At 43.0% G+C, this 20,689-nt stretch overlaps 1 protein-coding gene across 4 annotated transcripts in view; it reads left to right on the top strand.

The window, feature by feature from the left end:
- Positions 1-345: 345 nt before the first annotated feature.
- Positions 346-20,689, top strand: part of IKBKB (inhibitor of nuclear factor kappa B kinase subunit beta) — a 73,283-nt gene continuing 52,939 nt past the window's right edge. For 2 of the 4 annotated variants that reach the window (XM_045055486.1, XM_011281493.4), the window contains exons 1-2: positions 346-516; positions 1,201-1,323. In XM_045055486.1, coding sequence (XP_044911421.1) covers positions 1,219-1,323 — 105 coding nt within the window. In that variant the 5' untranslated portion in view covers positions 346-516; positions 1,201-1,218. Of the gene's footprint in view, positions 517-1,196; positions 1,324-19,501; positions 19,656-20,689 lie in introns of those variants that run through there. The other 2 variants (XM_003984751.6, XM_011281494.4) reach the window with 2 other exon arrangements.

The raw sequence follows: 20,689 nt of genomic DNA, 5'->3' as shown, positions 1-20,689 counted from the left end.
TCCACCTAGTTAGAAGTCTAGGAAGCGTGTCAAGTTCACCCCAGGAGGGCTCCAGTGAGGAAATCCCCATCTCCCCAGTCCCAGAAACCGCTTCAGGTTAAAGTCACTGTCTAAAGAGGGCGCGGGCGTATTCGGGTTCATCTCAGGGCCGCTTTTATCTCAAGGAGCAATGCCTGTCTAAGTCCGACCCAGGCCGTCTAGAAGCCATATGCTGCCCCCCTTGAATCACCTGGGTCAGGGACCCGGGATCCTGCCCGGTGGCGTGGCCTAGGACCGCGGGCAAGGGGCGTGGCCTAGGCTGGCGCCCCCCGCGGCGCCTTTAAGGGCGGGCCGCGGCCCACGTGCTCTGTGACGTCAGAGCAGGAAGTGTTTGAGGAAGTCGCGCTGGGCTGGGAGGTTTAAGATTCCCGCATTTTAATGTCTTTGGGGAGGTGCCATAGCCCCCGGTTTTTTCACCTCAGCCCCGCCTCCCCCGCCCCGGGGAACGGCTCCCCTGCCCTGCGTCCCTGACGACAGGTGAGTCCCTTGGGCGGCCGCGGGGACCCCCTGGTGCCACCTGCAGACCCTGCGTCTCCTCTGCAACGGCGAGCTGGCACCTCCCTCTTCACTTGAGGCTGCTGAAGAAACTTCTGTCGAGTTTAAAAGTCGGGGTTTTCCGGTCGTAGAAGCCTTTCTCTTGTGCGGGTTGGACTTGGGAGGTCCAGAGCAGCCCTGGGCGGGGTGGGTACAGGTGGCCGCTTCGAGGTGGGTGGCTTTGGGAGAGAGCCGTGATTCATTTGGACTGAGTGAAGACAACACGTGACCATGACCATGGGGAAACTCAGCAACAGATTCTGTCCCAGCCACCCTAAACAGAATGCGCGCGGGGCAGGGCGCCCCTTGCTGGAGTCCAGGCTGGGATGCCCTTTCGAGGTGGGGGTGGGGGTAGGGGGGGCGGAGTATTCTCTCTTTCCAGTGACTTTCCTGCCTGTCTCCTTCTACAACAGCCCAGGTGGAGGGAGGGGGAAGGGTGAGAAAAACACGTTTGCCACCAAAACCCCGAAATAAGCTAGACAACATGGTTTATTTATAAATGAAAACCAGCTCGTTTTTTTCTTCTCTCTTATTGAAGGGCAAGGGTATCTCTTACCTTCTCCCTCTCTTTGAGTTACATTTTTTCTTAACTTTAATCTTTTATCCCCCACACCAAATTGCTTACAGAGTTAGCACATCCTCAGTATGAGCTGGTCACCTTCGCTGCCAACCCAGACATGTGGGGCCTGGGAGATGAAAGAACGACTTGGGACAGGGGGATTTGGAAACGTCATTCGATGGCACAATCAGGTAGGGGCTCTGGAGCTGGGAAGAACCAAGGGCGACCAGGGGTAGGAGCTGGGGAAGACAGGCCCCCCTCAAATTGCCTCTCCCCAACACTGTGCTGGGTGGGAGAATGGGGCTCACCTTTGGTTATAGACTTGTTGAGTGAGAAAGGGGAACTGGGAAGGGGCTTCAGGGCTGCTGAGCTGACTCTAAGTGGTCTCCAAGCTTTACTGGCTATGCCCCCCAAATAAATAGTAAACATTTTAAGTTTTCACCTCCAATTATATATATTTTATTTTATTATTGTTTTTTAATATTTGTTTTTGAGAGAGAGAGAGAGAGAGAGAGAGAGAGACAGCACCAGTGGGGGAAGGGCAGAGAGAGAGAGACACAGAATCCCAAGCAGGCTCTGGGCTCTGAGCTGTCAGCACAGAGCCGGAGGTGAGGTTGGAACCCCTGAAGTGGGATGCTTAACCGACTGAGCCACCCAGGCGCCCCTCAATTATATATATTTTAAATTAGGATCTGTGTTGCCATTATACTGTCATGTACTGATATGTTGTATACTAATATATTACGTGTTCTAAAACATACAAAAATAGAAAAAAATAGAAAAATTTAAAAGATGAGCATAGTGAAATATACTTGTGTTTAAAAAATTAATTAGAAAAATTTTTTTAATATTTTTATTTTATTTTTGAGACACAGGGAGACAGAGCATGAGTGGGGGAGGGGCAGAGAGAGAGAGGGAGACACAGAATCTGAAACAGGCTCCGGGCTCAGAGCTGTCAGCACAGAGCCCTACGCGGGGCTCGAACCCACGAACCGTGAAATCATTACCTGAGCCGAAGTCAGACGCTTAACTGACTGAGCCACCCAGGCGCCCCTAAAAAATTAATTTAAAAACATTTTAAATATGTATCAATTATGACATCTTCCCAGTATTTACAGTACTGCATAGCACACAGTATACAGATCCATATGAAAGAATTACCATTAGAGATAGTGGAGGAAAATCCATAATTCAAACAATTTTTATAATTTTGAATTATTTGGACTAATTTCTTAAAAAAAATTTTTTTTAATGTTTTATTTATTTTTGAGACAGAGAGAGACAGAGCATGAGCAGGGGAGGGGCAGAGAGGGAGACACAGAATCCGAAGCAGGCTCCAGGCTCTGAGCTGTCAGCACAGAGCCTGACGCGGGGCTCAAACTCATCAACTGTGAGATCATGACCTGAGCCGAAGTCGGACCCCTAACCAACTGAGCCACCCAGGCACCCCTGGACTAATTTCTTTTTAGATCTGATTCGATCCTTATCGTTTTTACTCCTTATGTGTCTGAAATTAGTTTCTCATAGAAGTGTTAGTTCTTCCATATTCCTGTTTGCTTATGCTGATGTTACATGTACTAAATAAAGTTCACTACAGGAATTACTTTAGCCATTTGTCCATTTTATGAGAGTCATTTTATTGAAATTGGATAATATAATCCATAATCTACCTAAGCGGGGCATTTGGAACCTGCAGCATGCCTCCGTAGGCCCCTGTCTGTACCATGCGTGATATGTGCGTGACCTCCTGAAAAATTATCTGAGAGTGCTATAAAGTTAATATCAGAAAAGCTTAACCAAAGCTTAACCAAAAGCTTAATCAAGTAGCTAAAATTAGCTTCCTGACCCCAAAATCAGACCTCTGAAGTCCTTGAAGGAGGGCACCTGCTTTTTGATCAGGGGCTGCAGAGCACTTTTTTGGACCAAAGGAATGGCAAATTGTGCACCACTTCCCAGGAGCCTGCTCTGGCAGCCAGTGCGGGGGCGGGTGGGAGTGGGGGTCCTCAAGGCTACTGGCCAGCCATGTCAGAGCATCGTTCCAGACAGCCACCCTCCTTTATCAGTAGTTGGAAGACATTCTAAACCCTGCCTGAGTCCTATCAGTTCTGAGTGGATGAAACGACCCGTGGAGGAATGTGGGGGGTCGGAGCTGGAGGGCAGAGTACAGTTCTGTAGGTGGTAATTTCCACATTCAACTAGGAAACCAGAATTCCAGCAAACCCTCTGGCTGAGGGGGCCTTAGAAACACAACTGGCTTGGGGCGCCTGCATGGCTCAGTCTGGTTAAGCATCCAACTTCAGCTCAGGTCATGATCTCATGGTTCACAAGTTTGAGCCCTGCATTGGGCTCTGTGCTGACAGCTCAGAGCCTGGGGCCTGCTTTGGATTCTGTGTGTCCCTCTCCCTCGCTGCCCCTCCCCCACTTGTACTCTGTCTTTCTCAAAAATAAATTAAAAAAAAGAATAAAAAAGAATCACAACTGGCCCAAATATATTCTGGTCTGAGTATAGCTACGGACTTAACATTACAACAGAAGACTCAGACTGTTCTATGGCCCACAGATACCTGGGCTGGGCTGCTCTAGACAGGCCAAGGCTTTTGGATTCTTGACTACAGCAAGTATCTCTCAGCAGCTGAACTAGAGGCGTTTGGTTTCCCTCGAAAGGAGTTCTGTCCAGATGCGCCATGTGTCTGTCATCTCTAGCTCAAAATGGCCTCCATCTGCTCCATGAGTTTGGAAAGCTATTGTCAGTTGGAATTTGTTCCTGGCTTTATAGATATGGGCCTGAAAATGTGTAAATGTGTGTGTATGTGTATGGATTTGTCTTCTAAGATTACTACTTTCAAGTTCCTTCCCCTGTTCAAAAAATTAATTTGTTTTTCATTTTTACTTAATGTTTAATTGAAGTATAGTTGGCATACATTGTTATAATAGTTTTAGGTGTACAACATAGTGATTTGGTGATTCTGTACATTATACAGTGCTCACCATGATAAATATAGTTACCATCTGTCACCAATGTTATCACAGTATTATTGACTATGTATATATATATATATATATATATATATACAATGCTGTACTTTTCATCCCCAAGATTTATTGTACAACTGGAAGTTTGTATCTCTTATTCCCCTTCACCTATTTCACCCATCCCCCAACTCCTTCCCCTCTGGCAACCACCAGTTTTCTGTGTTTATGAGTCTGTTTCTCCTTTTTTTGTTTATTCGTTTTGTTTAGATTCCACATGAAGTGAAATCGTACGACCTTTCTTTCTTCTAACTTATTTCACTTAGCATAATACCCTTTACATCCATCCACGTTGTCATGAATGGCAAGATTTCATTCTTTTTATGGCTGAGTAATATTCTTTATCCATTCCTCTATTGATGGAAACTTGGGTTGCTTCACTGTGTTGGCTGTTGTAAATAATTCTGCAGTAAACACAGGGGTGCATTTTTAGTGTTTTCAAATTAGTGTTTTGTTTCCTTTGATTAAATACATAGCAGTAAAATTACTGGATCATAATAGTATTTCTATTTTTAAGTTTTTGAGGAACCTTCCTACTGTTTTCCACTGTGGCTGTACCAATTTACATTCCTACCAACAGTGCATGAGGGTTCCCTTTTTCCACATCTTTGTCAGCACCTGTTATTTATTGTCTTTTTGATGTTAGCCATTCTGACAGGTGTAAGATGCTATCTCATTGTGGTTTTGATTTGCATTTCCCTGATGATGAGTGATGTTGAACATCTTTTCATGCTTCTGTGGGTCATCTGTATGTCTTCTTCGGAAAAATGTTTTCACCTGTCTTCTGCCCATTTTTTAATGGGATTATTAAGCTTTTTGATGTTGACTTGTGTAAGTTCTTTTTACATTTTGGATATTCGCCCCTCATTGAATATATCATTGGCAAATATCTTCTCCCTAGGTTGCCTTTTCATTTTGTTGATGGTTGTTCTTTTTAAATTTATTTTTATTGTTCTTTGTTTTATAAAAGCCAAAGCCAAACTCCCCAGTCTGCTGTTTGAGGCCTCTTCACAGTCTGGCCTTACCCTGTCTTTGTAGCATCACCTCCTCTTATTGGCTCCCAACAAGATGGTTGGCTGAGCCCTCTCTGGAATAGGCCTCTGTCTCCTGGACAGCTGTACATAATTCTGGCCATTCCTCCAGGATCAGCTCCAGACCACCTCCTCCATAAACTTGCCGCAGATTTATTCATGCAGTGGAAATTAGTTCTTCCATTGAATGCCTTCAGCTCCACTTGGCATGCTTCGTACACTGCCTCTTCGTCTGTGTGTAGGAATGTGTCTTGTCAAGGCTCTAAGTTCCTGGTCAGCCAGGGCCCTGTCTGGCTGTGGCTTTCTTTCAGTTCCCCCATAGCAATTTCTTTACATTATACATGTTTGGGGGGAAAAAAATAATTCACTTTCTGTAAAGACCTTTTTGGAAAAGGGAAAGAGCCATTGATCAATAATTATAAATATAAACTCCCGACTCTCATAGGTGTGACATGGGAGAGGGGCCCAGAGCAGTGATACCTTATACCAGGGGGTGGGATCCGTCAGGAGGTTGGGGTAGGCTTCTTCAAGGAAGTGGCGCTTAAGCAGAGACCTGAGTTATTGGTAGAAGTTAGCTGGGCTGAGAAAGTGGGAGGAGGGACCCAGGCAGAGGGAGCAGCCTGTTCAGAACCGCTGTGAAGGGGGCAGATCTAGGCTAGCAGGTGGGACTGAAAGACCAGCATGACCAGAAGGGAGGACAAGGGGAGCCAGGTGCAAGGGAGGCTGGGGTGTAGATGGTGACAGTGAGATGTGCTTTTGTTTTTATCTGAAGGGCACCAGGAAGCTGTTGGAGGGGGCTCCACTCTGACTGGAAGGGGCCCAGGCAGTGGTGTGCTGGGACATCGGCTCTCTGAGAAAAACGTCCCAGTTCGTAGTGTTTACCAGTTTCCACAGGGTAACTACCCCTGCTGTGACTTGTTTCAAGCCACTGACAACTTAATAAGCAGGTCTCACTGAATTCCTTAATATTTAACAATCTGCCCTCAGAAGAGCTGGTCCCAGGACACTACCGGCACTACCCTGTCACGTGGGGACACCAGTTAGGGGGCTTTTGGAGGAGTCCAGGTGAGAGAGTGGACTGGGCTGATGATGGTGGAGATGGAGAGAAGTGGGCAGATCTGAGAGCTGTGTGATGGGTAAAGTCGGCAGGACTTATCGGTGGAATAGCAAGCGAGGGCCGAGGGGGTAGGAGGAGTCCACTCTCACAAATACGTAGTGAACCTGGCTCCATCCTGGAAGCTCTCCATTACCCTCCTGCGTGGATCCTCGGGTGGGGAAATCCTTAAGGCTGCTGTGGGCGCTCAGGAGGCTCTTTAGTTGATGACCATGAATAGTGTGTTCTCTGGTGGCTGCCCCTGTGTTCAGAGCCTCTCGAAGAAAGCCTCTGGGTAGGGTGGTTTTGATATTTAACTCCAGTCTGGTATAGTGATTACACTTTGCAGCCATGTACGTTTCCGCATACTCTGTATACTTTATCTTGTGTATAAAAGAGAGACTTTTTAGTTTATCACAAGAGAAATTGCATAAAAGAGTCTGTTGGTATCCCTAGTCACATATGTGATGCCTAATACTCAGACCCAACATTTATCGAGAACTTACCCTGTGGCAGCATTGGGCTAGGCATTTTACATGCTTTATCTCCTGTCCACACAATAGCCCTAAAGGTAGAACTGTTGCTTTTTTTTTCCTAAAGTTTATTTATTTAAGTAATCTCTACAACACAACGTGGGTCTTGAATTCATGACCCCGAGATCAAGAGTTGCATGCTCCTGTGACTGAGCCAGCAGAACTGGCTGAGCCAGCAGCCCAAGAACTGTTGTCTTTATTCCTGTTTATTACTGAGAAAATTGAAGCACAAAGAGGTTAGGTCATTCACCTAAAGAACCTAAGCTAGTAAGTGAAGGAGCTGAATCTGAACCTACATCTATTCAGTTCCCAGCCTCCTGCCTTCTCCGCTGTGGCTTGTGGCATTGCCATGGTGGGTGATCCAAGCCTAGGGACATTGTCAGTTCTCTACAATCAGTCTAAACCATTTTGAAATACTACAGGAAAAAACCCTCCTTTGGAGGGCAACATGCATAAAACTTTCTTGTTTAACAGAGAACTCTAAGATGAATTACTTCTTAGTGAGGAAGGGCAGTATATCAAATATTCCTACCCTTGTTTCCCTGAGTTTTTGGATTTTGTCACCAAGCATGGGCGTTGGCAGTCCTTGCTGTGTCTATACTCCTTGAGCCTCACAGCTCGAGGGTCAGCACAAACCATTTATCAGTAGTCTAGAGAGGCTGATATTTTCAATAAGACCTTTGTTAAATACAGAGGAAGAAGAAAAAGAGATGACTGGAATGACCTGAGCCTGTAGCACTTATGGGACTAAAGGGGAAAAGCCACATGACTCCCAGTCACACATACCTGGGTTCCAGTCCTGGCTCTGTTACTTGCTGGCTTCATGACTTTGGGCCACAACTTCCCCCCATGGATTTTTGAGGATGCTAAGATATTGAGCTCCTTGGCTCTCAGTGTGTCTGGGCATGAAATAGGGCAGCTGCTCTCTGGAAGCATCTGGGAATGTCCCAGGGTGCCTTGTATATATATTATCTGTGGACGTTGCTGGGAAAGAGACTGGGAAGTGATACCTGGGGTCCCAAAGGATGCCTGTGAAGATGACATGAGGTAATGTACGCACTGGCTGTTATAAAGATATAAAAGGTAAGGTGTTATTACCACGTTTATGAAGTAGTACTGCCTTTTACTTGTCTCCTCACTGGACAAGATTAAACTCACTTCAGCTTATGTGTGTGTTTTTGTTTTTTTAAGTTTATTTTTGAGAGAGAGACAGAGAGAGGACAGAGGATTGGAAGTGGGCTCCGCACTGACAGTAGGCAGCCCAACTCAGGGCTCAAACCCACAAACAGCGAGATCATGACCTGAGCCGAAGTTGGATGCTCAACCACCTGAGCCACCCAGGTGCCCATATGTGTGTGTATTGAAGTCTTAAAGACTTTAGTGAGTTCACTAAGAATTTATGGAGCAGTGACCTAAGCTCCATCAGGGGAAAAAAGAAATGACCTTGTCTTCAGTGTGCTTATGCTCTTATGGAGGAGGTAAAGTGAATACTTAGCAATATACTAAAGGAGTCTAAATATAAGCACCAAGTTGTGTAGAAAAAGTGGCTGCTATTTATTGAGAGTGTCCTGTGCCAGCTGTGCTAGATGCTTTATCCATATTATCTCTTGAATGCTCAGGGAAGAGGGAAGGCTTCTTGAGGAAATGGAACTTGAGCAGAATCTTGAAGGAGATAGACTGGAATAGTCTGAAAAGAAGACAAATCAAATAGGTAGAGTAACATCTACATGGGACCAGAGAAAGGAAATCATGCTACTTAATTGACTTAAGGCTCAGTCTGTACCAGACACTCCATCTTGTTTTGACTGAGGGATAGAGTCCTCTTCTTATGGATAAAGACCTAGAAGCTTAAGTAATGGACTCAGTGTCACACATTTACCAGGTGAAGGATGAGGGAATTACACCTTGACTTGTCTCACCCCTCAAGCCCCTGTGGGTGAGTTTGGAGGCCACTATGTCTGTTGGGTGTTTACACCAAAGGGAATTGGTTGAACTCAGAACCTTCTCAGCATAGATGGGTCAGCATGGTTGAGTCAGGGCTGAAGCTGCAGCCAGACCTTTTAACTCTCAGGCCTGGGTTCTGTCCCTAGGATCTCTCTAGGCCTAGCTTTGTACTTTCTTTCTGAAGCATTCATCTTGGAGGGCAGGGCCTAAGAAGGAATGAGTTGGTTATTACTGATTACCCCCTCTTACCACAATGGCCGGTTGGATGGTTGCCATGGTAACAAGAGACACCTTTCTGAGTTAAGGGTTTGAATGTACCCTTTGGCTTCCTGTGAGTTCCCCTAGTCATGAGAAAAAGGCTAACTTTGGGAAGCTGGGCCAGCTCCTGTATAGACTGGCCTTCAGCTCACTTGTACTGTCACACCTTTTGGTAGTTCTCAGCCATCTGAGGAAGTGCTTTCCTCCCCTTCACTTCATCCTACACCCCATTCTGCCACATTTTATGTTTCCATGTGCACAAGATTCACAGACTTGAGGGACCTTCATGATAAACTGCATTCAACATGGGTAACACTGTTGACACCTTGCTCCATTTTCTCAAAATACGAATCAATTTTAAATTTTGCCCTGAGGAATCCATTTACCAGAAGGTGGATGCTGACATGGTTTGGGCCAAGTCTAGTTTTCCACAGGACTGAGCTAAGACTCTAGAAAGCTCCAACCCAAATGAAGATAGTCATCCACTGCTCTTTGAGTTCCATTGCTAGTGAAGAACAAGCTTCCCAAGGTTTCAAAAATAGTATTTTTAGTCTGTTTCTAAACTGTTGAGTTGAATTTTGCTTTCTAGAACAGGTATGTTCTTAGCAACAGAAAGTCAGTCTGTTTTTTTGTCTCACATGAAGTATAACGCATAGAAAACTGGAATGTTTTAGAATACTGCTTAGAGGGCCACTGTGTAAGAAAGTTTAAGTGTGTCTGTGTCTGTATGGGACATTCCCAAGCCTAGGAATTTAGGATTTCCCCTGCCACCATAGGACTAAACTGAGCTGTCCACAAACAGAAACTGCATTCTGCTCTCTATGCCCAATTATTCCACAATGTGTTCAGTATTCGTATTGCTAAGTTCACTGTCTAGTTTGAATTAGGATGTTGAGGCCAATGTCAAATCAAATCTTCAATCTTTAATATCAGTCTTCAATATCAAAATCTATTTCTGGACTCTGGGTCGGGCCAGGTGACAGTTGTGTGTTAGTTCCAATGTTTGTGTTGAACAGAAGACTGCAGTTATGTACAATTATCCAATGTATAGATAGGTTACCTGAAATGTTTTCTAAATCACTTAATAAATCTGCCTTTGGGGTTTGATGTATTTATCAGTTTTATGAAGGAAGCATATTGTTTGTGGTAGGCAGAATAACCCCTCCTGAAGATGTCTGTATCCTAATCCCCTGGACCTGTGAATATGGTAAGTTACCATGGCAAAGGGGAATTAAGGTTGCTGATGGGCTGACGTGATATGGGAAAATTATCCTGGATTATCTAGGTCATCCCAGTGTAATCACAGGGGGTTAAAAGTGGAAGAGAGAGGCAGGAGAGTCAGTGGCAAAGTGATGCAATGTGACAGAGTCAACTGGTCCTTGCTGGCTTTGAGGATGGAGGGAGGGGCCAGGAGCCAAGGAATGCAGGCAACTTCTAGAAGCTAGAAAGGTCAAGGAAATTTATTCTCCCCTAAAGTTTCCAGAAAAGAGCACAACCCTGATGACATCTTGATTTCAGCCCAGTGAGATGTGTGCCAGACTTGTGACCTTCAGAAGTGTAAGGAAATAAATCTATGTTGTTTTAAGCTGCTAAGTCCATGGCATTTTGTTGATAGTAGCAGTAAAAAAACTAAGTTCGTGGCAATTTGTTAATAGTAGCGCCTGGGTGGCTCAGTCAGTTAAGTGTCCAACTTCGGCTCAGGTCATGATCTCATAGTTTGTGAGTTTGAGCCCTGCATCGGGCTCTGTGTGTCGGATTCTGTGTCTCCCTCTCTCTCTGCCCCTCCCCCACTCACACTCTGTCTCTGTCTCTCAAAAATAAATAAACGTTAAAATTTTTTTTTTTAAAAACTAACATGTTGCTCTGTATGTTGAAGTTAATATAGGTGCAGATCTTTAAATATCTTGAATTATTTATTATTTATTTTTAATATAATTTATTATCAAATTGGCTAATATACAGTATGTAAAGTGTGTTCTTGGTTTTTGGGGTAGATTGCCATGGTTCATTGCTTACATACAACACCCAGTGCTCATCTCAACAAGTGCCCTCCTCAATGCCCATCACCCATTTTCCCTCCCCACCCCTGCCATCCATTCTCAGTTTGTTCTCTGTATTTAAGAGTCTCTTATGGTTTGCCTCCCTCTGTTTGTAACTGTTTTTTCCCCTTCCCTTCCCCCATGGTCTTCTGTTAAGTTTCTCAAGATCCACATATGAGTGAAAACATGTGATATCTGCCCTTCTCTAACTGACTTATTTCACTCAGCATAATATCTTCCATTTCCATCCATGTTGCTGCAAATGGCAGGATTTCATTCTTTCTCATTGCCAAGTAGTATTCCATTGTATACATAAACCACATCTTCTTTATCCATTCATCAGTTGATGGACACTTAGGCTCTTTCCATAATTTGGCTATTGTTGAAAACGCTACTATAAACATTGGGGTACATGTATCCTTATGAATCAGCACTCCTGTATCCCTTGGGTGAATTGCTAGCAGTGTTATTGCTGGGTCATAGGGTAGATATATTTTTAATTTTTTGAGGAACCTCCACACTGTTTTCCAGAGCGGTTGCACAAGTTTGCATTCCCACCAACAGTGCAAGAGGGTTCCCATTTTTCCACACCCTCACCAGCATCTGTTGTTTCCTGAGTTGTTCATTTTAGCCACTCTGACTGGTGTGAGGTGGTATCTCAGCGTGGTTTTGATTTGTATTTTCCTGATGATGAGTGACATTGGTCTGTTGGCCATCTGGATGTCTTCTTTGGAGAAGTGTCTATTCATGTCTTCTGCCCATTTCTTCACTGGATTGTTTGTTTTTTGTGTGTTGAGTTTGATAAGTTCTTTGTAGATTTTGGATACTAACCCTTTATCTGATATGTCATTTGCAAATAAATGTCTTTTCCCATTCTGTCGGTTGCCTTTTAGTTTTGCTGATTGTTCCCTTTGCAGTGCAGAAACTTTTTATATTGATGAGATCCCAATAGTTCATTTTTGCTTTTAATTCTCTTGCCTTTGGAGATGTGTTGAGCAAGAAATTCCTGTGACTGAGGTCAAAGAGGTTGTTGCCTGATTTCTCCTCTAGGGTTTTGATGGTTTCCTGTCTCACATTTAGGTTTTTCATCCGTTTTGAGTTTATTTTTGTGTATGGTGTAAGAAACTGGTCTAGTTTCATTCTTCTGCATGTTGCTGTCCAGTTCTCCCAGCACCATTTGCTAAAAAGACTGTCTTTTTTCCATTGGATACTCTTTCCTGCTTTGTCAAAAATTAGTTGGCCATACATTTGTAGGTTCAATTCTGGGTTCTCTATTCTATTCCATTGGTCTATGTGTCTGTTTTTGTGCCAGTACCATACTGTCTTGATGATTACAGCTTTGTTGTAGAGGCTAAAGTCTGGGATTGTGATGCCTACAGCTTTGGTTTTCTTCAATATTACTTTAGCTATTCGGGGTCTTTTGTGGTTCCATAGAAATTTTAGGTTTGTTCTAGCTTTGAGAAGATGCTGGTGCAATTTTGATTGGGATTGCATTGAATGTGTAGATTGCTTTGAGTAGTATTGACATTTTAACAATATTTATTCTTCCAATCCATGAGCATGGAATGTTTTTCCATTTCTTTGTGTCTTCTTCAATTTCCTTCATAAATTTTCCATTGTTTTCAGCATACAGATTTTTTACACATTTGGTTAGGTTTATTCCTAGGTATTTTATGGTTCCTTGGTGCAGTTGTAAATGGGATCAATTTATTTCCCTTTCTGTTGCTTCATTATTGGTGTATAAAAATGCAACTGATTTCTGTACATTGATTTTGTACCCTGTGACTTTGCTGAATTCGTATATCGGTTCTAGTGGTCTTTTGGTGGAGTCTTTTGGGTTTTTCATGTAGAGTATCATGTCGTCTGCGAAAAGTGAAAGTTTGATTTCTTCTTTGCCAATTTTGATGTCTTTTATTTCATTTGTTGTCTGACTGCTGAGTCTAGGACTTCCAACACTATGTTAAACAACAGTGGTGAAACTGGACATCCCTGTCGTGTTCCTGATCTCAGGGGGAAAGCTCCCAGTTTTTCCCCAATGAGGATGATATTAGCTGTGAGCTTTTCATATATGGGTTTTATGATATTTAAGTATGTTCCTTCTATCCTGACTTTCTTGAGGGTTTTTATTAAAAAAGGATGTTGTATTTTGTCAAATGTGTTTTCTTCATCTATTGACAGGATCATATGGTTCTTATTCTTTCTTGTATTAATGTGATGTATCACATTGATTGATTTGTGAATATTGCCCTGCAGCCCAGAAATGGATCCCACTTGATCATGGTGGATAATTCTTTTTATATGCTGTTGAATTTTATTTGCTAATATCTTGTTGAGAACTTTTACATCCATATTCATCAGGGATATTGGCCTATAGTTCTCCTTTTTTGTGGGGTCTCTGTCTGGTTTGGGAATCAAGGTAATGCTGGCTTCATATAATGAGTCTGGAAGTTTTCTTTCCATTTCTATTTTTTGGAACAGCTTGAGAAAGACAGGTATTAACTCTGCTTTAAATGTCTGGTAGAATTCCCCTGGGAAGCCATCTGACCCAGAACTCTTATTTGTTGGGAGATTTTTGATAACTGATTCCATTTCTTCACTAGTTACGGGTCTGTTCAAATTTTCTATTTCTTCCTGTTTGACTTTTGGTAGTGTGTGGGTGTCTGGGAATTTGTCCATTTCTTTCAGGTTGTCCAGTTTGTTGGCATATAACTTTTCATAGTATTCTCTGATAATTGCTTGTATTTCTGAGGGATTGGTTGTACTAAATCCATTTTCATTCATGATTTTATCTATTTGGGTCCTCTCTTCTTTTTGAGAAGTCTGGCTAGGGGTTTATCAATTTTGTTTATTTTTTCAAAAAACCAACTCAGTTTCATTAATCTGTTCTATTGGGTTTGGGGGTTTTTTTGGGTTGTTTTTTTTTTTGTTTTTTTGTTTTTTTTTGTATTTTATATTGTTTATTTCTGCTCTGATCTTTATTATTTCTCTTCTTCTGCTGGCTTTGGGGTTTCTTTGTTGTTCTGCTTCTTAGTTCCTTTAGGTGTGCTATTAGATTTTGTATTTGGAATTTTTTGTTTGTTTCTTGAGATAGTCCTGGATAGGCCTGGATTGCAATATATTTTCCTCTTAGGACTGCCTTTGTTGCATCCCAAAGGGTTTGGACTGTTGTGTTTTCATTTTCATTTGTTTCCATATATTTTTTAATTTCTTCTTTAATTGCCTGGTTGACCCATTTGTTCTTTAGTAAGATGTTCTTTACCCTCCATGCATTGGGAGGTTTTCCAAACTTTTTCCTTTGGTTGATTTCAGGTTTCATAGCATTGTGATCTGAAAGTGTGCATGGTATGATCTCCATTCTTTTATATTTACTGAGGGCTGTTTTGTGACCCAGTATGTATGTGATCTATCTTGGAGAATGTTCCATGTGCACTCGAGAAGAATGTGTATTCTGCTGCTTTGAGATGCAAAGTTCTAAATATATCTGTCAAGTCCATCTGGTCCAGTGTATCATTCAGGGCCATTGTTTCTTTATTTACTTTCTGTCTAGATGATCTGTCCTTTGTTGTACATGGAGTATTAAATTTTCCTGCAATTACCACATTCTTACCAATAATATTGCTTATGTGTGTGATTGTTTATATATTTTGGTGCTTCCAAATATGGTGTATAAACATTTATAATTGTTAGCTTTTCTTGATGGATAGACCCTGTAATTATGATATAATGTCCTTCTTCATCTCTTGTTTAAAATCTTTAGTTTAAAATCTAGTTTGTCTGATATAAGTATGGCTATTCCACCTTTCTTTTGACTTCCAGTAGCATGATAGTTGGTTCTCCATCCCCTCACTTTCAATCTGAAGGTGTCCTCAGGTCTAAAATGGGTCTCTTGTAGACAGCAAATAGATGGGTCTTGGTTTTGTTTTGTTTTGTTTTGTTTTGTTTTGTTTTGTTTTGTTTTTTAATCTATTCTGATACCCTCTGTCTTTTGATTAGAGCATCTAGTCCATTTACATTCAGTGTTATTATTGAAAGATATGGATTAAGAGTCATTGTGTTATCTGTAGGTTTTATGCTTGTAGTGATGTCCCTGGTCCTTTGTGATCTTTGCAACATTCCATTTATAGAGTCCCCCTTAGGATCTCTTGTAGGGCTGATTTAGTGGTGATGAATTCCTTCAGTTTTTGTTTGTCTGGGAAACCTTCATTCTTCCTTCTATTCTCAATGACAGGCTTGCTGGATAAAGGATTCTTGGCTGCATGTTTTTCCTATTCAGCACATTGAAAATTTCCTGCCTCTCCTGGCCTGTCAATTTTCAGTAGATAGGTCTGCTACTCCCCTTATGTGTCTACCCTTGTAGGTTAAGGTCTGTTTATCCCTAGCTACTTTCAGAATTCTCTCTTTCTCTTTGTATTTTGTCAGTTTCACCATGATATGTCATGTAGAAGATCAATTCAGTTACGTTTGAAGAGAGTTCTCTGTGCCTCCTGGATATCAGTGTCTGTTTCCTTCCCCAAATTGGGGGAGTTCTCATCTATGATTTGTTCAAGTACACCTTCGTCCCTTTTCTCTCACTTCTTCTGGCACTCCCATGATATGGATATTGTTCCATTTCATTGAATCACTCAGTTCTCTAATTCTCTCCTTGTGGTCCAGAATTTTTTATCTCTCTTTTTCTCAGCTTCATCTTTTTACATAATTTTATCTTCTATTACACTTAATCTCCCCTCTGCCTCTTCAGTCCTCACTGTCACCACCTCTAGTTTATTTTGCACCTCATTTATAGCATTTTCAAATTCATCATGACTATTTTTTAGTTCCTCGATCTCTGCAGCAATAGATTTTTGCTGTCTTCTATGCTTTTTTCAAGCCCAGCGATTAATCTTATGACTATTATTCTAAATTCTTGTTCAGTTGTATTGTTTATATCTGTTTTGATCAGTTCTTTAGTTATCATTTCTTCCTGGAATTTCTTTTGAGGAGAATTCTTCCGTTTCGTCATTTTGACTAGTTTTCTGTCCCTTATAAGTTTTAAAAACTTGTTATGTGTCCTGCACCTGTGAGCACTACTTTATTAAAGAGGGGTCATACACTGTCCAGGGCCTGTCCCTTCAGGAGGTGTTTTTTGGAAAGTGTTACTTGCCCTCTGTTGTGACTTTGGTTACTTTATCACCCTACTCATAGTGATGTTTTGGACCCTCCACCAGGTGTGCTTTGATTTGTTCATTGAAGTAGCCCTGGAAAGGAAAACAAATAAACAAAAACAGAACAAAAACAAGCAAACACACAAACAAACAAAAACACAGAAACACCAGCTACAAGTAAACAGCAGGGTGGAGGTGTTGCTGATGAAAGAGGTCTTATTCTATATAAAGAGAGAAATGACAGGGGCAGGGGAAAAAGAAAATAAAATAAAAATTGACCAGACAGAAACTATACGGCTTAATCCAGAGTGAGAGAAAGGAAAATAAAGAAGGAGGTGTAGAACATGTATCAAGAGAATGGATTAAGTATGTCTGCTTAAACAAACCAACAACCAAAGTAACCAGACTAGAGGAGGGAAGAGATAAGAAGGAGAAAAGGAAAGAAGAATATATCTATATAATAAGAATTGTGCAAGAATTAAACTAGGCAATGCAATAGCGCTGGCCTGGAGGAGGGGTCCATCTGGTTCCACAGCATCTATCTCCAGTAGATACGCAGTTACCCATTGTGGAGGGGTGTGGTTTGGTGTAGGTGAATCCTGCCTCCACTGCCGTCCCGCTGTCCAATCCCTGAAGCCCTGCCTTGGTGGTGGTGGTGGAGAGAAAAATGGGATACCCCAATGTCTCCTACCCGGACTTGTATCCCAAAGCACTCTGTTCGAGCCGTCCTCACCGTGCCAGGGGTGCAAACGAGGCAGTTTGTCCTGCTCCACCGACCTCCATGACTCCCTGGCTCCCAGCTGGGACTTAAACCCCAATGTCTTTAAGGTTCCCATCCCATCCACCCCAGTTTTGGGGAAGTGCTGCTCCTTTGAGCGGATATATACTTCCCACAGCACTCTAGGGAGGGGATTGCTTTCTCCCACTGCGGACTGCACTCTGAACTAGTTACCAAGCCTGGGGCTGGCTCCCCTCCTCCCCTAGGCACACGAACAGGGCAGCCCATCCCATCCAGTGAAAGCCCTGCAGTTAGGGCTCTCTCTGTCCTGGTCCATGGTTTTCTCTTGTCCAGATATAGTCCTATGCTTCCCCAGCCTCTCTTTCTTTTCCCTTTGTCTCTCTGCAGGAGGAGATCCCTCTCCTCTGTTCATTTTATCTCTCCCAGTTCACAATCACGCACGTATGGCCCGGTAGGTTGTCCCAGTGGGTCCCTGGAAGCGTCTCTGTCACTTCACCACCCGGACTCTTGAAGTTCAAAGTCCTTTGGCCTCAACACTGCTTTTTTTGACAGACAAGGGAACTTCGGATCCCCCTACTTCTCCACCATGTTGGCCCCTTCCCTTAAATATCTTGATTTAAACTCTGAGTCATTCTGTGGTAACAAACCATGAATTGCAAATCTTCTACTAAACTGTTACTTATCAGACTGTCCATCAAAACATTACATGCTAAATGGACTCCCTCAGCATTATTCCCTTGTTTTACATTTGGCCCATCATTTGTAGAACTGGGGTGCATTCCACTCTCAGTTTCCATGGGGATCCCACGTCACCAGAATCAAGCATCTCTAATGGCATGTCAGCACTTCTGTTGATGAAGTTACTGTAGAACTGGGCAAAAATGTTTGAGTCTCCATGCTAAGGGGAAGTGACACTTGAAAATAAATTGAAATCAGTTTGAGAACAGAGAAACCGGGAAGTTCATGATGTAGAGAGTATAACATTTTGTGAGATATAATACAGTCTGTACATTGATTGAAGAAATGGAATTTTCACATGTTCCCTAACTAATGAAAAGTATTAGATGGATTTCTACCCAAGTGCACTTGTACAACTGTACTAATTTGTTCAGTAACAATAGGATTTACGAGTTTTCAAAGAGGTGAGCTCTTCTTCAGAGTACCTCGGGATCTAGACCAAAGATCAGGGTCTAATAGCAACGTGTGAATAATACGGCAGAATCTGGTTATCCATGTCTGCTACCATGGGCGGCACCAAGGAGTGTTTGTTGTTGCAAAGTGAAAGAAGCCATCACAAAAGACCACGTATTGTGTGATACCATTTATATGAAATGTTCAGAGCAAGCAAATCTATAGAGATAAAAGGTAGATTCGTGGTTGTACTTGCTCAAAGGGCTGGGGGAAAATGGAGAGTGACTGCTCATGGGTATAAGATTTCCTTGGGGGATGAAATTGATTGTGGTTTTAGTTGTACTACTCTGACCATACTGCAAACTGTTACACTGCATACTTTAAATGGATGAATTGTGTGGTATGTCAATTATATTTCAATAGCGCTGTTAAAAAAAAAAAAAAAAAAAAAAACTAGGAGGTGAGGTAACTGCACAACACACAGCTTAACCACAGCAGTAGTGGCATTTGACAGAAGCAACTTCAGAGAGTATTGTGGAGGTGTTGTAGTCAGAAGACGCTTCAACCTTATTTCTGAATCCCTTTTAGGGATTAATCTAATGAACAGTGATTCAGTGGTTTGGTTAAACAATTTCTGCTCATGTTTGGAGACTTCCATTTTTCGTTTTCTTACTGGGTGGGCCTGTGTTCCCACCAGGGTCATTGCCAGTTTGGTAAATGTGTGGCCACGATGCAGTTCTGCTGCCCTAAGGACAGCCACGTGCACACCAGGAGATCTTGCTACAGTTTTCCATGTGTCTTAAGTCCCATTCAGTGTCATATGAATCGCTGCACTTACAAGAATTATGATTCTTTTCAATATGCATTTTCATAAAATGGCAAAACTGACAAAATGGACTGTCAGGGCCTCTAGAATATCCTTCAGTTGGGCAAATAGTAGAATTTTGCTACCGTTCTAAAATCTTTCTTGTTGAGGGATTTCCTGTAGCCATCATGCAGGCTGTGGCTCTCCCCCAGTACTTAAGGCTGTTGGGGAGGTTCTCCCTGCAGGTACACAGAACACACAGGATACTGGTGTAAGTCAGCTTGCTCACTGACATCGGGACCAGCTTTCAGGCTGGTGCCACCAAAGGCATAGCCAGAGGCACCTGCTGTCCCTCAGCTATCCTGGAGGCCTCCATATTAGCCTGAGGAGGTGACAGCAGTATAGTGGTGACCCCCCTGTGGTGGTGAGAGCACCCGAGGCCAGAGCCGCTGTCCCTGCTGCTGTCAGCCGGTTAGCCTCCCCTTTCAGGTTGTCCCCTGGGGCTCCTTGGTGCTGCCTAGAGCACCAAGGAAAAGGAATGAGTTAATCCTCAGGACTCCGGCAGTCAGTTAATTATTCAAAAACATTTTATTGATTGGCTTCTTTTCCATTCACAACCCCGCAGCTGAGGGCATTGTCCTAGTTCCCTGGAAGAGGTTAAAGTGCATGAAGATGGAGAAGCCTATAAATTAACAAAGAGAAAATAACCCTATGACTCTACAGAAAATAAGTCTTTGGTTGGTATGTGCAGTGAAGGAATTGCGTGTTTGGAGAGCCGGGTAAGAGCCCCTTGAGGTGGGCTTGTATCGTGCCTGGGCACCCACATGAGCAAGAACATAGACTAGAAAAGCACAGAATTGGATAGGTGGTCTAATCCAGCTACAGTGTCAGATGCGTCGGGTGGAGCACTCTTGGGAGAGTGGCTGGGAAGGGCAGGGTAGAGCCAAGGTTCAGAGGATTTTAAATGCCAGGAGCACTTATAAGAGACACAGGTCTGCTCCTCATAGTGTTATTGAACACCTACTAAGGGCTGGGCACTGCTAGGTGCTCAGCTTCATGATAGCCCTGAAAGGTGGACATATGTATTGTCATTTTACAGATGAAGAAACTGAGTCAGACCAGGTACTCTGCCCAAGGTCACAGAGTTAGTAAATGCTGAATTGAATCATCCTGCATTCCAGCTACTATGCTAGGCTCGCCTTTTCTCTGGAGAGACAAGACTTTTATTTTTCAATTTTTTTTAATGTTTATTTTATTTTTGAGAGAGAGAGATAGAGACAGAGCTCAAGCAAGGGAGGGGCAGAGAGAGAGGGAGACACAGAATCCAAAGCAGGCTCCAGGCTCTGAACTGTCAGCACAGAGCCCGACGTGGGGGCTTGAACTCACGAACCATGAGATCATGACCTGAGCCAAAGTTGGCGCTTAACCCGCTGGGCCACCTAGGCACCCCTGGAGACACAAAAGTCTTGCATGAAATAGGACGGCAGTGTGGCATTAACTGTTAGGTTGAATCATATGGAAATGCCATTTGTGTAGGTCAAAATGGTCAATACTAGCAATTTCATATGGTTCCATCTAGCATTTGGGGCTCAGAGGAGTGAGAAAGAAATCTCTTCGGCAGGAATGGCCAGCAGAGGTTTCATGGAGGAGTTGGGAACCAAACAAGGCCTTGGTTTAGACTCTGGATGGGTAGAAATGAGAGAGAAACATGGGAGAGGTGGAAGTATGGAGGCCAGCCTAACAGGCTGGCAAGTGACTTGGGGACATCTATCAGTGGATACTCAAAGTGGGCCTCGGGATCCCAGAGGTGATG

The sequence above is a fragment of the Felis catus genome, chromosome B1 (assembly GCF_018350175.1).
Source record: "Felis catus isolate Fca126 chromosome B1, F.catus_Fca126_mat1.0, whole genome shotgun sequence".
Lineage (NCBI taxonomy): Eukaryota > Metazoa > Chordata > Mammalia > Carnivora > Felidae > Felis > Felis catus.
This window is presented reverse-complemented; position numbering and strand designations above follow the sequence as displayed.